Genomic DNA, 15,954 nt, shown 5'->3' with positions numbered 1-15,954 from the left:
ATCAGCGATTTTAAATCTTTACGGAGTGCCTGGCTGGCTCAGTTGGTAGAGCATGTAACTCTTGATCTTGTGGTCATGAGTTTGAGCCCCACATTGGGCACAGAGCTCACTGAAAAAATAACAATTAAAAAATAAAATTTTTCCTATAAGAATAAAATTAAATGAAAACATGTCTGTAAGTACTACCCTAGACAAAAGAACATCTATTCCCAAGAGGTCAATTACCAATAATTATGATAGCCATTCTCTACTGCCCTATCATTTTTGTTTTACCAAAACATAAAGACCACTCAGGGATTACAAGTACTAATGCACCAGAGGCTCTATGTGTTAACCATCTTACCCAGATCACAGGTCCATCTCCAGGTCTTGCCTGTTGTTTCCAGATAGGTATCTACAAAATATAATCAATTTCATAAGCTACAACTTCAGTTAAACCATTACTATCTCCCTTAAAGCAATACATAAATAAAATATAGGGGCGCCTGGGTGGCTCAGACAGTTAAGCATCTGCTTTTGGTTCAGGTAATGATCCCAGGGTCCTGGGATCAAGACCTGAGTCAGGCTCCCTGATCAGTGGAGAATCTGCTTCTCCCTCTTCTTCTGCTCCACCCTGCCCACTCATGTTCTACCATGTTCTCTCTCTCTCAAATAAATAAAATATTTTTAAAAATTCAAAAATAAATAAAATATAAAATATTTCTAAGCAACCAACAATCAATGTGAATGAAGAAATCTAAATCCTTCCAAGCATTCTTAACAATGAAAATGCAAGAATTCATTATCTGATATTCTTTGGAGAGTAGAAAGAGACCTCAACAGGGAATCAGAAGACCTGGCAGATTCTCAAGTCTTAGTTTCCCAGATTGTTATGGGAGCTCCCTGAGTCTCTATCTCCTCCTTTATAAAACAGAAACAGCCATCTGAACCCTGCCTACTTTATCATGGTTCCATTAGCATGACATGATGCTTACAAAAGTGCTTTACGGGCTCCAGGATGGATCATTTGGTAGCATGTGTGACTCTTGATCTCGGGGTTGTGAGTTCAAGCCCCACATTGGGTGTAGGGATTACTTAAAAATCTAAATCTTTAAAAAAAAATTTAAAAGGTGCTTTACAAAATATTAAGGGCTTTTTTTTAAGGGTTTGCTTTTTTAATAATTCATGTAAGTTTATCATAATTTTATTTAAACTCCAGAGACAAAAACATCTTTACTTCAAACCTGAGAGTACATGGCTGTAGTCTAAGGAATTTAAAAAGCTTTAACTTGTGTAAATACACCATCATCTATTTCTTGACCTACAAATAAGGGACTTAACTTTTCTAACTCAACTGTGCCCTGAAATGAGGGGAAAAAAAAATCTCATTCAAAAATAAATTTTAAAATGTTATTTTATTTTATAAAGCACGTTAGGACAGCACTGACCCCATATATTATATTTAGTTTCTACTATCACCCTAAATCTCTTGTTCTCTTTCTGCAATCAGTCACCAACTTACCATCTTCCTCTCATTAGATATGAAGACAGCGTAACACTCTTCTAAAGGATACTGGTCATGGTTTTTGATGTATTCACAGAGCTTCCAGATATTTTCTTCACTGAAATAAAATAATAGTTTCATCAACATAATTATACAATGACTCTCTGTGTCTTTCAAATTTGAACAGAAGACTGATGAGGATATTAAAAAGTTGGAAGAGATTTTAAACACCACCTCATTCAATAACTAGCTGATGCCTGACCCTCCTCTAAAATATCCCCAACAAAGTGTTACCCAAATTATACTGTGTGCTGAGCTCTCTCCAAACACAGCAGTTGTTACCTGCCCCAGCAGTGTTTGCAAATGGAGGCATTTTATAACTGATAAAATGCTACATCAATACTCCACAGCTTTGGGTCCAGTGACTCGAGACACAGCTGGAATTCCAACTCAGCCACTTAAACAAGGTAAGAAGCTTTGAACATCTTGACCTGAGTATCTACTTTTCTTACCTGTAAAATGAGGATAATCATATTTTAAACACTTGAAAAATCTTAGTTAATATTGGTTCACTGCTCCCCTTAGGAAAGGGGCAAGAATAATGTTTTGGGTAGGAGGGCTTCTGGCTGGAAAGGACTGAGGGCAGTTACATGATATGCCTAGGAATTCTTTTGGAGAGAGACTCTGAGTGGGATTCCCTGCATCCCTCTGGTACAGCAGAGGTCCTGACTTTTAGAAAGTTTTCTCATACTGAATTAAAATCCACCTTCCTATATTTCAGCCCCAGATAAATGTCTCTATGACAGGCCTTTAGATATTTAAAACAGTAGTCAGAACCACCTAAGCAATGCCAAGTGCATCAAACCAAGCCACACTGGTGGCCACAGGCACACTCCCACACAGGTAAAAACATTCACTGCTGGCAGTATTCACAGCTCAGCCCCTGGATTATTTTTTTTCAATGAGGCACATAGCACCTTCGTTCAAAACAACCTGCATCAACACTCTGCTCATACTCATGATTCAACTGTCAAAGTCTAATTTCCAAACACCTACACTATGCCACTTGAAAATAAAGTAAGGCATACACGGCACTAAGGACTACCACCATTTTATGACACACGTTCAATGCAGTTTTGACCTTGTCTACCTGCACGACTACATTTAAAGTACCGAAATGAAGTGTATTTTTTTCCTATGATTTTTTTTCTATAAGATACCTAAGAAATCTTAACAGAAAAAGTAGTGGCAGAGGTAAAAACAGGAAACTGCTACTACTTCCATAGGCTATGTAGTATGGGGTAAGCAAAAAGGTACAGTTTCAACATGACATATGACGTGTATTAGCTACATTTTAAAAAACCTGGATGTTGGGCAGCCCCGGTAGCTCAGTGGTTTAGCGCTGCCTTCAGCCCAGGGCGTGATCCTGGAGACCCGGGATCGAGTCCCACATTGGGCTCCTGCATGGAGCCTGCTTCTCCCTCTCCCTCTGCCTGTGTGTCTCTCTGTGTGTGTCTCTCATAAATAAATTAAAAAAAAAAAAAAAAAAAAAAACCCTGGATGTTCTAAGACCACATTTTTAGAAGACATGTCTGTCCAGCCTCTAGACATTCTTGAGTTGATCAAAGACATCAAGAGCCCATGATATAAAAGCACCATGCTAAGTGGTTGGAGAATGTAATGATAAATTAGAGCTTGCAGACAGTGAGAGAAGACATACAGATCCATAAATAAGCAAGCATCATAGAAGGCCATAAAAGATGCACAGAAGGAAGCGTCATTGATTTTGAGGGGCACAAGAAGATGGAGGGCATATAGGTCAGGGGTTTCTCCTTGTGTTGCCCTTCCCCCAGGCCTAAGGATGGGCACAGGGTTAACACAAAGATTTTAAGAATCTGTGTGTACCCCAAGTACTGTTGGCAGGCTGAATATGTACGTGGCTGGACAAACTTTGTCTATTATCTTTCAAATATGTGTGAATGTTACAAAGAGAAATAAAAATTTAAACTAAGAGTCACTGAATCTGTAGCCCCTTTTTATTATCAATTTTTTTCCCAAGAGTACAATTAATAACATGTAGGAGGATCTCAAGAAACTTGATGTTTAAAAAAAGGGGGCCTGGGGACACCTGGGTGGGTAGCTCATTCGGTTAAGCATCCAACTCTTGATCTCAGCTCAGGCCTTGATCTCAGGGTTATCAGTTCAAGCCCTGCATGGGGCTCACTCTGGGCATGGAGCCTACTTTTAAAAGGTTGAGGGGGGTACTTATACTTGGAAATGCTGGGGTTACTGGTGGAATAGGAAGAAACCCAGATTTGGTATGAATCCTAGCACCTCTTTAAAAAAGGGGGGCGGATCCCTGGGTGGCTTAGCAGTTTGGCGCCTACCTTTGGCCCAGGGAGCAATCCTGGAGTCCGGGATTGAGCCCCATGTCGGGCTCCTGGCATGGAGCCTGCTTCTCCCTCTGCCTATGTCTCTGCCTCTCTCTCTCTTTCTATGCCTATCATAAATAAATAAATCTTTAAAAAAAGGGGGGGGATTGTGATAATAATGTTCCAACCTACTGGTTGATTACTTTGTTGTAGCAGAAAAACTAACAACGCAGCATTAAGGTCAAGATTCTGCAAGGGTTACTGGTGATGGGCTGAGATCAGAGAAGCATGAAGGTAAGGATCCCTGGCACACAGGAGGAGCTCAACCAACATCTGAAGAGTACAAAGAGAATCAGACATGTTCTGCAAACCACCTAGTGCCACACAAATACTGGTTACCACTATTACCACTCAGCTGGGTCTGAACAGATAAATAACATCTGACAGAAGCTAAAAGACACAGAGAGGAGGCACTTATTCCAAGTTATAAAAACCTGCAGGAGCAAACATAATAAGGTACACTATCTGATAGATTAAGACAAGATAGAACAGTGGTTCTTAACTGAGGCAATTTTGCCCCCCAGGGAACATTTGGCACTATCTGGTGACGTTTTTGCTCATCACAAATTGGGGCAGGGTGCTACAGGCTTCTAGTGAGTGGAGGCCAGGGATGCTGCTACATACCCTACAATGCACAGAACAGCCCTCCACAACATTAGCACGTTCCACATGTCAATAAAGCCATGGGTGAGAAACCCTGGGTTAGGGCATAGAAGGCAGGCTCAAAATAAGATTGCAGAAACACAAGTGACCAGATCTCTGAATATGCTCAGGAGACAGACTTTACTGTTTATGCCTATATTCCTGAAAACGTGATCAATGGACGAGCGTAAGACTCCTCCACTGTACTGTTTACACACCAAGACTCTCTGGAGTAGAACCCTAAGATCTGCACACTTTACAAGCTCCCAAGTGATTCTATGGCTCATTTGAATTTAGAACAACTTTTAGCAGTGTGAAGCCAGTTAAGGTTTAGGACCTGAGGGAATAGGAAACAGATCTGGGCAGAGTCCTATAAGGAAGGGCTGGAACAGGCCCCTGACAGCCGAGGAGGGCTCAGCCCACAGCTGAAGGAACTTAATTAAGGGAGGCCATCTATTGAAGAGATATCCATTCCCGACCATTCTTCCAGCAGACCACTGCACTCTCGCTGTACGAGCCACCTTGTTCCTAGAATACTCCTGCACACTTCGTTCTCAGAGCCTTTGCACCACTGCTCCCCTGCCTGGGATGATTTTCCTCCAATATCCACAAAGCTCCCACTGGTTTTTTTTTCTTCAGATCTCTGCTCAAATACCACTTTACCAACAACCCTTCCCTAAATATCCATTATAAAAGTGAGTCACCATCCCTTACCTTTATTTTTTCATAGCACTTAACACCAAACATGGTTTTACGTGGTTTTGCCTGCTTTCCCTGAACCAAAATATTAAGAACCATAAGATCTTAACTAGGGAATCTATTTTCTGCTGTCTCCCAAGTGCCCACAATTGTAATATCACACAGTCCACATGCCTAATAAACATCAGATGAACAAGTAAAATAATGAATGGGTGCTAGGGACAAAAACTAATAGGATTTAGGTGAGAGGTAAGGCAGTACTAAAGTACAGTCTTTTAGAATCATGGACTCCTGTACTACAGTTCCAATTTCAGCCCTGCCTCTTGCTACATGTGTGACCTTGGACATGGCCTGTCTGTGGCTCAGTCTTTTCGTTAATAAAATGAGGTAAATGACAGAACCTATCTCGGAGCCATGGATGGAAACACTTGACACTAGCCCTGACATGCAGTCAGAGCGGAACAGATGTAAATTGGTGACATGGTTTGACCGCCAGCTAAAGGAGGAAAAGGTAGTTTTAGATGGGCCTAAGGTTTCTTTTGCAACTGAAAGTTGGGGAAGTCATTAATTACTCAAGTGTACGAGCGAAAAAGACAGAGGTAGGAGTGGTGATTTGGTCACACAGGTGGCCTAGGCCAAGGGGATAGTGTGTGGACTCCAGAGCCAAACCCTGCAGGTAAATCCCCATTTCTTCACTTACTAGACAGGATGGCCTTATGCAAATTAGTTGCACCCTCTGTGCTTCGGTGTTCTCATCTTTAAAACGGGGGTAACAATAACACCTATGCCGCTCAAATGAATTGGTTTACATAAGCCAATCAAAACAGTGTTTGGGGGGGATCCCTGGGTGGCTCAGCGGTTTAGTGCCTGCCTTTGGCCCAGGGCGCGATCCCGAAGTTCCGGGATCAAGCCCCACGTCGGGCTCCCTGCATGGAGCCTGCTTCTCCCTCTGCCTATGTCTCTGCCTCTCTATGTCTATCATGAATAAATAAATAAATCTTTAAAAAAAAAAAAAAAAGGGATCCCTGGGTGGCGCAGCGGTTTGGCGCCTGCCTTTGGCCCGGGGCGGATCCTGGAGACCCGGGATTGAGTCCCACGTCGGGGTCCCGGTGCATGGAGCCTGCTTCTCCCTCTGCCTGTGTCTCTGCCTCTCTCTCTCTCTGTGACTATCATAAATAAATAAAATTTTTTAAAAAATTAAAAAAAAAAAAAGTGTTTGGGGGGGCACCTGGGTGGCTCAGTGGTTGTTGCCGGGAGTTCTGGGATCCATCCATCGAGTCCCACATCGGGCCCGCAGGGAGCCTGCCCCCCCCCCCCACGAATAAATAAGATCTTAAAAAAAACAAACAAACAAGTGGCATACAGCAAGTGCTATGTAAATATAATGGGCACGATCAGGACAACATGGTGGTTAAGCTCATGGTTTCTGGTACAAGAAGGCCTGAATTGGATTCCTGGCTGCTATTAGCCGATGACCTTGGGAAAGTTACTGCAAAATCTCCGCTCTCCCATTCTCTTCCTAAAATTAAAATGACCTTTCACATCAGTGGGGAAACCACAAAGGCTTCAGCAGGATAATCCGCAACGGTTCTCTGCGCTCCACCCTCCGCCTCCAACTCCCCTTTCCTGGCCCCCAGGCACTGAGATCTGCCGACAAAAGTCCAAGCGAAAGGCTTCGGGCATTAGTAATGCACCACCGAGCCCACCCCCTGGGAATCCGCCCCCGCCCCGTGCCTGCGCTCCTCTCAAGGGCCGAGGGCTGCCATTCCCGCTCCCTCAGCCCCCACGCGGGAACCTCGCCGGACGAGACCCAGAGCGCCCCCAGGGAGGGGCCGGGAAGAGGCGGGGCCCGGCCGCGACGCCGAGACCGCGGGAGCCGGGATGCCGGGGGCTGCGCCCGCGCCCCCTCACCAGTAGCAGCTGTTGTAGACGCAGGCGTCCCGCGGGGGGCTGGCCGGCTGGTAGCGGGCGGCGGCGGCGGCGGGGACATCCCCCTCCATGGCGGGCTGGCTGGGGCCCGGGCACGGCCTGAGGCGAAGCGACTGCACCAGCCCCGCGGGCAGGCTTCGGGGGAGGAGCCGGCGTTCGGCGCGCGGCGCGGGCCTCCCGGGCGGAGCCTGAGGCGGGGGTGCAGTTCCCTCCCGGGCGGTGGAGCCAGGGACCCGGCGGGCGGAGCCTGGGTGGAGCGAGCGACGCAGCTTCCGGGCGCGCGCCGCCAGGGAGGGCGGTGCCAGTTCCGGGTGGACGGAGCCGGGGGCCGCGCGGGCTCTGGCGGTTCCGGTGGGCGGGGCCTGGAGGGAAGCGCCGAGCGGGTTCCGGGAGCGTGGAGGCCGGGCCAAGTGGGCGGATCCAGGGCGGCGAACGGCGTGGGTCTCCAGTGGGCGGGGCCTGGGGCAGGAGGATGACGTAATTCCTGGGGGCGGGGCCTGGGGCGGGGCCGGGCGTGCCCCGCGAGACTGAGGTCAGCGTGGAGAGGGCAGAGGTCACCCGCAGGTCGCTCGGAGGAGTGGGGGCGGAGCGTGGGGTTGGTCAACCGCCCAACCCTAAATGGCGCTTCGGGGATCTCCCGGAGGCGTCGGAGGCCCTCTTCCAGCCCGGGTCTGGGGTTGCCAACAGCTGTGGAGGAACCAGAAGAGACGCCAAATGAGAGAACCTTGTATGTAAAAAACGGAGCTTTAGCAGTTTTTTCCTAGAGGCCGCGGGAGCGCAGGGGAAGGGGGGACCGAATTCCAAATACGTCCGCATCGGATGGTTTCAGAGAGGGCCAGCCACCCCGAAGCTCACCGCTCTGTGACAAGTTTTTATTAGAATTGTGTACGTTGACCCAGAAAAATATAGTGATTCTTGGTAAAGTTTTTAAAAGTTTAAAAGGAGTCCTCATGGCATTCATTTTGTGTTAATCATATTTTTATTTGCCAGCAGCCTGGAAGGAAAGACCCCAAATTATTAAAACGGTATTTATCTTTGATGAATGAATGATATGAAGGACTCTCACTTTATACTTAATAGCCTTCTGAATTGTCTTAGACTAGTAATGAGCATGCATAACTCATCAGGGTACTTCCCATGATAAAAACTTAAATTCTTAGTCTGTTCATAGGCTATTTGCAGTCAGGCTTTCCCAATGTCAGGAGTTCGAAAGCCCATATGTAAATCCTAAACACTTTGAGCATATGTCGTTGTGTCAGTTATCAAGGCATTGCCTCTCAGCTCTGAACACACTTCGACATAGGCTCTGTGATAAATAGCAATTACTTTGAGCATTTCTCCTTCAAAGCGGGCACCAAGTTAAGCCTTCTGAGTAAAGTATGCTGGAGGAAGAAGCTCCTTGCAGTTTCTAGAGCAGTACAAGAGTTGGGAGTGTGATCCTGAGAACATCCTGTGGGGTCTGCCCCAGCCACAGGTTCAAACCCAGTTCCTCTGTGACCTTACAGCCCAAATTTGGCAATAACCTTCCTACAGCCCTCTTAACCCAGAAACCAGAGTCCTGTGAAGCCTGCAGGCAGCCACTTGCCCATACTTCTTTGGCAAACCCTTCAATGGCCTGTGCACAGTTGCCTGTGGCCAACAGGGTCACACGCTGAGCAGTCATTCCCTCACCAAGCCTCCCCCTCCTCCATCAACCCCACCATTCCTTCTTAGACATTCTGAGAGCTTTCTACTCTAGCTGGCTCCCAGACCCCTAAGGCATCCCCCTGACACTGATTGATGATTGCTCCCTTTGCTGACTTCTCTGTCTTGCTTAAGGGAAGGTGGATGTCAAGCATTAACTGTGATAAAAGGGTAGCCAGAAGACATAAGGACACTATATGGTACCTAGGGCTGAGGACCAGTACTCAAGGACAAATTTGAAAGGAGAATGCACCTGGTTGGAGAAGGCATGGGTTGCTACCAGATTGCAGAGAAGGTTTACCCAGTCTGGAGGTGGTCTGAAGTCACTGGGCAAACAACAGAGAAGGGGGGAGAGGAGAGCCAGCAGTCTCTGCCATAATGCACTCTCTTTATGATTCAGACTTTGTCATAAGTAGGAATTTTTTAACTAAAAAAAAAATAGATCGTGTTTTTTACATTCATGTGATTTAAGGGATATGGTTTCAGAGGAATAAGGTTCTAATGCTTAGAAACAGATTCTGACCTATAAACTCCAAAGATCTGTTTGAGGAAAAAATAAGAGTGCACTCAAAGAGCCCAAAACCCAATGAAATCAGGATGTTAAAGGGCTGGGGTTGACAGGACACAGAACAAAGGAAAGTATAAAAGAGAGCCACATATGTGAAAGGGGAGATCAAGAAGTAGGCAGCACATAATACACTGAGGTTTAACCACAAAGGTTTTTTTTTTTTTTTTAATTGGAGAAGGTATTTTTAATGCCCAATATTAAGAGCTAGAAGAAAAAAGAAAGAGATAATCCCTTACTTGAGACCATATGATATGTGGTAAGGGACCATACAAATGAAAGGAAACAAATACCCAATGTCTATTTTGATGTCTTTTTTCTATCAAAGAAAATGATCCTCAGGCTGTAAAGAATAAGGGAAATAGCAGTTGAGAGGAAATGAAACCCAAGATAGGTGCAGTGGTAAGAAGCACCAACTTGCCTTAAATGGATTAAAAATCATCAGACCCAGATAAGTTATATCCCAGCATATTCGAAGTGTTGTAGATTATGACCCCAAAGCCTTTATTATGGATGTGGAGAAAATATGTTGGAGATGACATAAAACTAAATATGAATACTTGCTGGCTTAAGTTCCATAAAAAGGAAAGATACATATTCCAGACATTATGCTTTGTGAACTTGATGCCTATTCCCAGGATGATTCGTGGCCATGAAGAAAGGTGATTATTTAGGGGCCTTTAGTGGTTTACCAAGCCCATTTCATGCCAAATGGACCTCATTTCATGTTGTTGGAAGAATTAATTGATCATTAGAATAGAATTATAGCACACACACTATAATTTGATTCCAACAAAGCAGCTGGCCCAGGATTAGTCATGACTCATTCAGTTAGAAGTCAAGGCAGAAAGGCTGTTTATTAGCTGATTTAATGGGAAGGATGCTGAAGTGGCTCTCAGAGTCAAAAGATGATCTGCAGAAACCGAGTCCCAAGGGACCAGCAGCAGAACCCACTTCCCCAAGCCTTCCTTCTCCCTAGTTCTCAGCCTGCTTCTCAGAGCTTGGCTTCATCCCGAGGTGACTTCACTTCCTGCTGTGGGGAGGATGGCTGCTGGCAGCCCCATATTCATATTTTCCAGGCTTGGCAGCCCCAGTGGAAAGAGAAACCTCCCTTTTCCTCATAGCAATCACACAGAGCAACTTGTACCTTTATTTTTTATGTTTCTGTACTTCTTGACATTTTTACATGTACAGTTGACCCTTGAACTACACAGGTTTGAACTGTGTGGGTCCACCTACACACATTTTTTACAGTACCGTAAATGTATTTTCTCTGTGGTTTTCTTAATAACATTTTCTTTTCTCTGGCTTACTTTATTGTAAGAATATGGTATATAATACATATACAAAATAAATGTTCATTAACTGTTTCTGTTATCAGTAAGGCATCCAGTCCATAGTAGATTATTAGTAGTTATATTTTGCAGAAGTCAAGTTATATGCAGTTATACCAAGTTATATGCAGATTTTTGACAGCACAGGTGTTAGTGCCCTTAGGCTCCATGTTATTCAAGGGTCAACTGTATTACTTTCTAAGAACAAAAAATTTTTTTAATAAAAAAATCCAATCAACAAAAAAAAATCAAATTTATCAACATTAATATAAAGAGCTGCATAAAAAAAAAAAGCTGGACAGAGTATGGTTCATGTAACTTTCCCCCTACTTTTGTATATTTAGTTTTCAGATCCTACTATTATAAATAAAGCTGCAATTAACATTTTTGTATGTAAACCTCGGTCCATGCCTCTGATTATTATGTTAGGGTAGAGTCCTAGAAGTGGAATTTCTAGGCCAATGGTTTTAAATATTTTCCTGGTCTCTTGATACATGTGTCTATATTGCTTTGAAGAAATGGGCCTATACTTCAATATTACATTATTATTATTAAAAAAAAACATGGATGCCTGGATATCTCAGCGGTTGAGCATCGGCCTTCAGCTCAGAGCGTGATCCTGGAGTCCCAGGATCAAGTCCCATGTCAGGCTCCCTGAGGGGAGCCTGCTTCTCTCTCTGCCTGTGTCTCTGCTTCTCTTTCTGTGTGTCTCTCATGAATAAATAAATAAAATCTTAAAAAACAGACAAAAAATAGGCCCCCAAAACCCCTAGCATTCCCATTATTATTTTAATTTCTATTTATATTAGTATTACTTTCCTGTGTTAAAAGGATAACTTCTTTCTTTAAAGACTTATGTATTTATATGAGAGAGAGAGCACGTATGGGCAGGGGGGAAGGACAGAGGGAGAAGGGAGAAATCCTCAAGCAGACTCCCTGCTGAGCATGGAACCTGACGTGAGGCTCAATCCCAGGAACCCTGAGATCATGAGCTGAGTTGAAACCAAGAGCCAGACATTCAACCAACTGAGCCACCCAGGTGCCCTTAAAGGGATAATTTCAATATAAAGTGCTAAGATAGCAATATACAATGGGAGCTAATGGGGGGCACCTCACCACTAGAGGTGAGGAATTAGGCTGGATTGGAATGTAATACTGCTCCTACATAGAATGGGGTAGGAAGAAGGCAATAGTCTAGGGCCCCCTGTGTGGGCCAGCCTATGTCTGTGGTGTTAGAGCTGTGTACCATACCTTACATGGAAAAACTGAGAAATTGAAGTATATTCAGGGGAGGCTGATAAAGAGAGAAAGTCTGAAAAACATGTCACAAAATTATGGTATCTCTTCCCAGCTTACTTCCAGTGCCCACATAGCCTCTCTCCCAACCCTCCGTCCCCCAGGTCTGGAAGGGGTATCGGTCTCACATGGCCTCCATTCTTTTTGTCAGTGTCCATTCTGGGAAACCATTGGTAATATCTTCCCTCGGACCTGAAACCTCTATGCAAGGCAGAATTCTTGGTTACAAACGACTGAAACCACCTCTGGCTAAGCAAAACAGGAAATCAAATTTACTGGAAGGATAGGAAGGAGGGAGATCAGGCAGGGCTTGGAAGAGAAAAAGTCCAGCCAGGTCGCACTGATCTAATTCACCATAATTCCAAGAACCAGCTGGCTAGAATGCCACCATTAATGCCACCGCCTCTGTACCGTCTGTGCTGCCTCCATGAATAATCACTGCCCCTACATCTTTGGGTCACTCGTTCAACAGGCAGTGAACATTTGAGGTGGAAACAATTCACTGCCTGAGCGGAGGTCATATGCCTGAGTCCTGGTTTCCGGGTTAACAGGGAAATAAAGTCTCTGTCCCTGTACAATATCCATCAAAGGAGGTGGGACCCTGCCTAATCCAAATCCACTCAGAGAAAAATCTCTCAAATAGGAAGGGTGTCTGTTTAAATTCCCAGTAGTTTAAAAATGGCAACTATGATTCCCTCCCACTTTTTGTGGTTAATGCTTTTTTTATTTCCTTTTGACAAATCAGTGAGATGAGCTATTGTATTTATACAAGGTCACGTTTACAACATTCCTGAAAGAAATACCTGTCCAAGTTGATGTTTATTTCTAACCTTGTCACCAAAGAACAGAAAGGGACCCACCTATAACCTCATTTCAGATGAGGTAATGGCATTATGGTTGGCTCTTACCTCAGTCTTCTGTCACATGTGAAGTAAAGACAATCCTCTGTGAGCCATCTGGGGCCATGGGGAACAACCTCAGTTTCCACTGTCCTTTTTTTTTCGTAACAAATAATTCCTACATGCAATAGCTAAAACTAGAAGGGAAGAAATACCTGCCAAAGACCAATTCCACACCAACTCGTAAGTTTCCTGAGACTGCTGTAACAAATTACTACAAACTAGGTGGTTTTAAAAATAAAAAAGAAAGAAAACCCAGAAACTTGTTCTCAGGAGGCCAGAAGTCTGAAATCAAGGTGTCAGCAGGGTTGGTTCCTTCCGGAGGCTCTGAGGCAGAGTCTGTTCTGTATCTGTTGCCTCACTTCTGGTGGTTGCCAGCAATCCTTGGCATTCATTCCCTTAGAGATGCATCATTGCAATTTCTGCTTCCATCTTCACATTCCCTTTTTCTCCTTATGTTTTAATGTGTCAAAACACCCTCCCTCCTTTCTCGCCTATGGACACTAGGCATTGTGTTTAGGGTCTACCACAAATCCAAGATGGTCTCATTTCGAAGTCCTTAATTACACCTGCAAAGACCCTATTTCCAAATAAGGTCACATTCACAGGTGTCAGAGCTTACGACTTGGACACAAGTCCTTTGGGATACACAGTTCAACCCACTATACCAACTAAAGCCTGAAGCAAGTGTGGTTATTCTTAATATTGTTGTAAAGAGAATAAAGGAACAGAGAAAGCCATTTGGCTGCCTCTGTCTCTTGGTGTTCTGAAATTTCTGTCTTTATTTTTTATTTATTTTTACGATTTTATTTATTTATTCATAAGGGAGAGAGAGAGGGGGGCAGAGACACAGCAGAGGGAGAAGCAGGCCCCATGCAGGGAGCCCGACATGGGACTAGATCCCGGGTCTCCAGGATCAGGCCCTGGGTCAAAGGTGGCGCTAAACCGCTGAGCCACCCGGGCTGCCCTCTATGTCTTTATTTTAAAAGAACTAAAGTGACTCCTAAAACTTCTGTGGAGGTCAATCTGATAATATCTAACAAAATCACAAATGCCTATCATATGCCTTTTGGGTAGAAGTTTTTAAAATAATATTTTTAGGGCAGCCCAGGCTGCCCTAAAATAACTTGTGAAGTATAATATGCATAAGGAAAAGTGCACAGAAGGGTAGACTATGCTACCATAAATATTGTTATTTCCTCTTCCATTTGTATTAGGTAAGCAATCACTTTAAAGCTTTTTTCTCTTGTAAACGTGACACAGTTCATGCAAAAAAAAAATCAGAAAAATTGAAAGTACAAAGAAACTACACAATAGTATTACCATTCAGAAATTAACTATGAACATTTTGTTATGGTTTATTTTGTTTTTTTTTCCATGAACATTTTGTTATGGTTTATTTTGTTTTTTTTTTTCCAATGTGAGTATACACATATACTTTTTTAAAACAAAGATGGGAACCATCTCTGTAGTTTCCTAACAAGTTACAATGCATTGTGCCCAACCTTTTATCTAATTAAATTAACACAGAACCACATCATAATTTGTAATGACTGTCTAGCATCCTTCTTTTTTTTTAAAGATTTTATTTTTTAGGTAATCTCTACACCCAACATGGGGCTTTAACTGAGATCAAGAGTTGCATGCTCCATCCACTGAGCCAGCCAGGCGCCCTTCTCAAGTGAAGCCTCACTGAAGACATTCAAGTTGTCTTCAGTTTTTTGATATTACAAATAACACTGTGGTAAATATCCTGCTGCATACATGCTTGAAACTTTTTAAAAGGCCAAATTTTAAGTACAGAACATACATAACTTGCATATCTTACATGTGCATCAAAAGGAATTCCTCACATTCCTTCCAAACTTGCTATAGCCATAACGTTCTTCATCCCAGTTAAGTGCAGCATCCTGTTTCCATTAGCTCAAGCAAAAAATAAAAATTACAATAAAATAAAATGAATTAGAGTCATCCTTGTTGCCTCTCTTTCTCTCACACCTAAATCCAATTAATCAGCAAATTCCCTTGGCTCTTTCTTCCTGATACATCCAGAATTCAACCATTTAGTTCCTCCACTGCGGTAACACTGGCCTGTGTCACCATCATCTCTTGCCTGAACAGCAATGGCCTCCTAACTAGGGTTGCCAAATTTAGCAAATAAAAATGTAAGACAACTAGTTGAAATTCAGATAAACCTTTTTTTTTTTTTTTTTAGTATTTATAAACCTAAATATTGCATTCTCCATGCAGCAGCCAGGGAAATTCTTTGAAGAACTCAAAAAGTAACTCCTCTATTCAAATTCCTATGATGTCCTTTCACCTCAGTTGTAATAAAAAGTAGTCAGAATGGCTGAAATTCACAAGTTAGGAGATAACAGATGTTGGCAAGTAGAAAGGGGAACCTTTTTACAGTGCTGGTGGGAATGCAAGCTGGTGTAGCCACTCTGGAAAACAGTATGGAGGTTCCTCAAAGTTAAAGATAGAACTACCCAATGACCCAGCAATTGCACTACTAGGTATTTATTTACCCAAAGGATACAAACATAGTGATTCGAAGGGCTACCCCAATGTTTCTAGCACCAATGTCAGCAATAGCCAAAATACGGGAAAAGCCCAGATGTCACTGACACACGAGCGGTTAAAAAAGATGTAATATATGTACAGAATGAAACATTACTCAGCCATCAAAAAGAATGAAATCTTAGTATTTGCAACGACCTGGATGGAACTAGAGGGGATTATGCTATGCGAAATAAAATCAGAGAAAGATAATTATATGATTTCACTCATATGTGAGATTAAAGAAGCAAAACAAGATCATAGGGGAAGGGAAGGAAAATAAGATGAAAGAGGAAGAGGTAAACCAGAAGAGCCTCTTAACTATAGGAAACTGAGGGTTGCTGGAGGGGAGGGGGCGCGGGGGGGAATGGAGTAACTGGGTGATGGGCATTAAGGAGGGAGGGCACATGATGTGATGAGCATTGGGTGTTAT

General features: G+C 43.5%; 2 protein-coding genes and 1 long non-coding RNA gene across 6 annotated transcripts in view; 2 read left to right on the top strand and 1 right to left on the bottom strand.

The window, feature by feature from the left end:
• NTAQ1 (N-terminal glutamine amidase 1) overlaps positions 1-15,954 on the bottom strand; it is a 226,642-nt gene that overhangs the window by 181,295 nt on the left and 29,393 nt on the right. For 2 of the 4 annotated variants that reach the window (XM_077847121.1, XM_077847123.1), the window contains exons 3-4: positions 1,502-1,601; positions 344-394 (exon numbers count right to left, since the gene is read on the bottom strand). In XM_077847121.1, coding sequence (XP_077703247.1) covers positions 344-394; positions 1,502-1,601 — 151 coding nt within the window. Of the gene's footprint in view, positions 1-343; positions 395-1,501; positions 1,602-7,167; positions 7,399-15,954 lie in introns of those variants that run through there. The other 2 variants (XM_077847120.1, XM_077847122.1) reach the window with 2 other exon arrangements.
• On the top strand, positions 3,790-6,274 carry LOC144283274 (uncharacterized). Its single transcript, XR_013351720.1, has 2 exons — positions 3,790-4,149; positions 5,048-6,274. It is a non-coding gene; the product is annotated as an uncharacterized LOC144283274 (long non-coding RNA).
• Positions 7,763-15,954, top strand: part of ATAD2 (ATPase family AAA domain containing 2) — a 74,447-nt gene continuing 66,255 nt past the window's right edge. The window contains exon 1 of the mRNA XM_077847113.1: positions 7,763-7,912. The gene's annotated coding sequence lies outside the window, so the exon portion shown is untranslated. The remainder of the gene's footprint in view (positions 7,913-15,954) is intronic.

This window comes from Canis aureus, chromosome 14 (assembly GCF_053574225.1).
Source record: "Canis aureus isolate CA01 chromosome 14, VMU_Caureus_v.1.0, whole genome shotgun sequence".
NCBI classification, from domain to species: Eukaryota; Metazoa; Chordata; class Mammalia; order Carnivora; family Canidae; genus Canis; species Canis aureus.
Note: the sequence above shows the minus strand (reverse complement) of the source record. Positions and strands in the feature narration are given on the sequence as shown.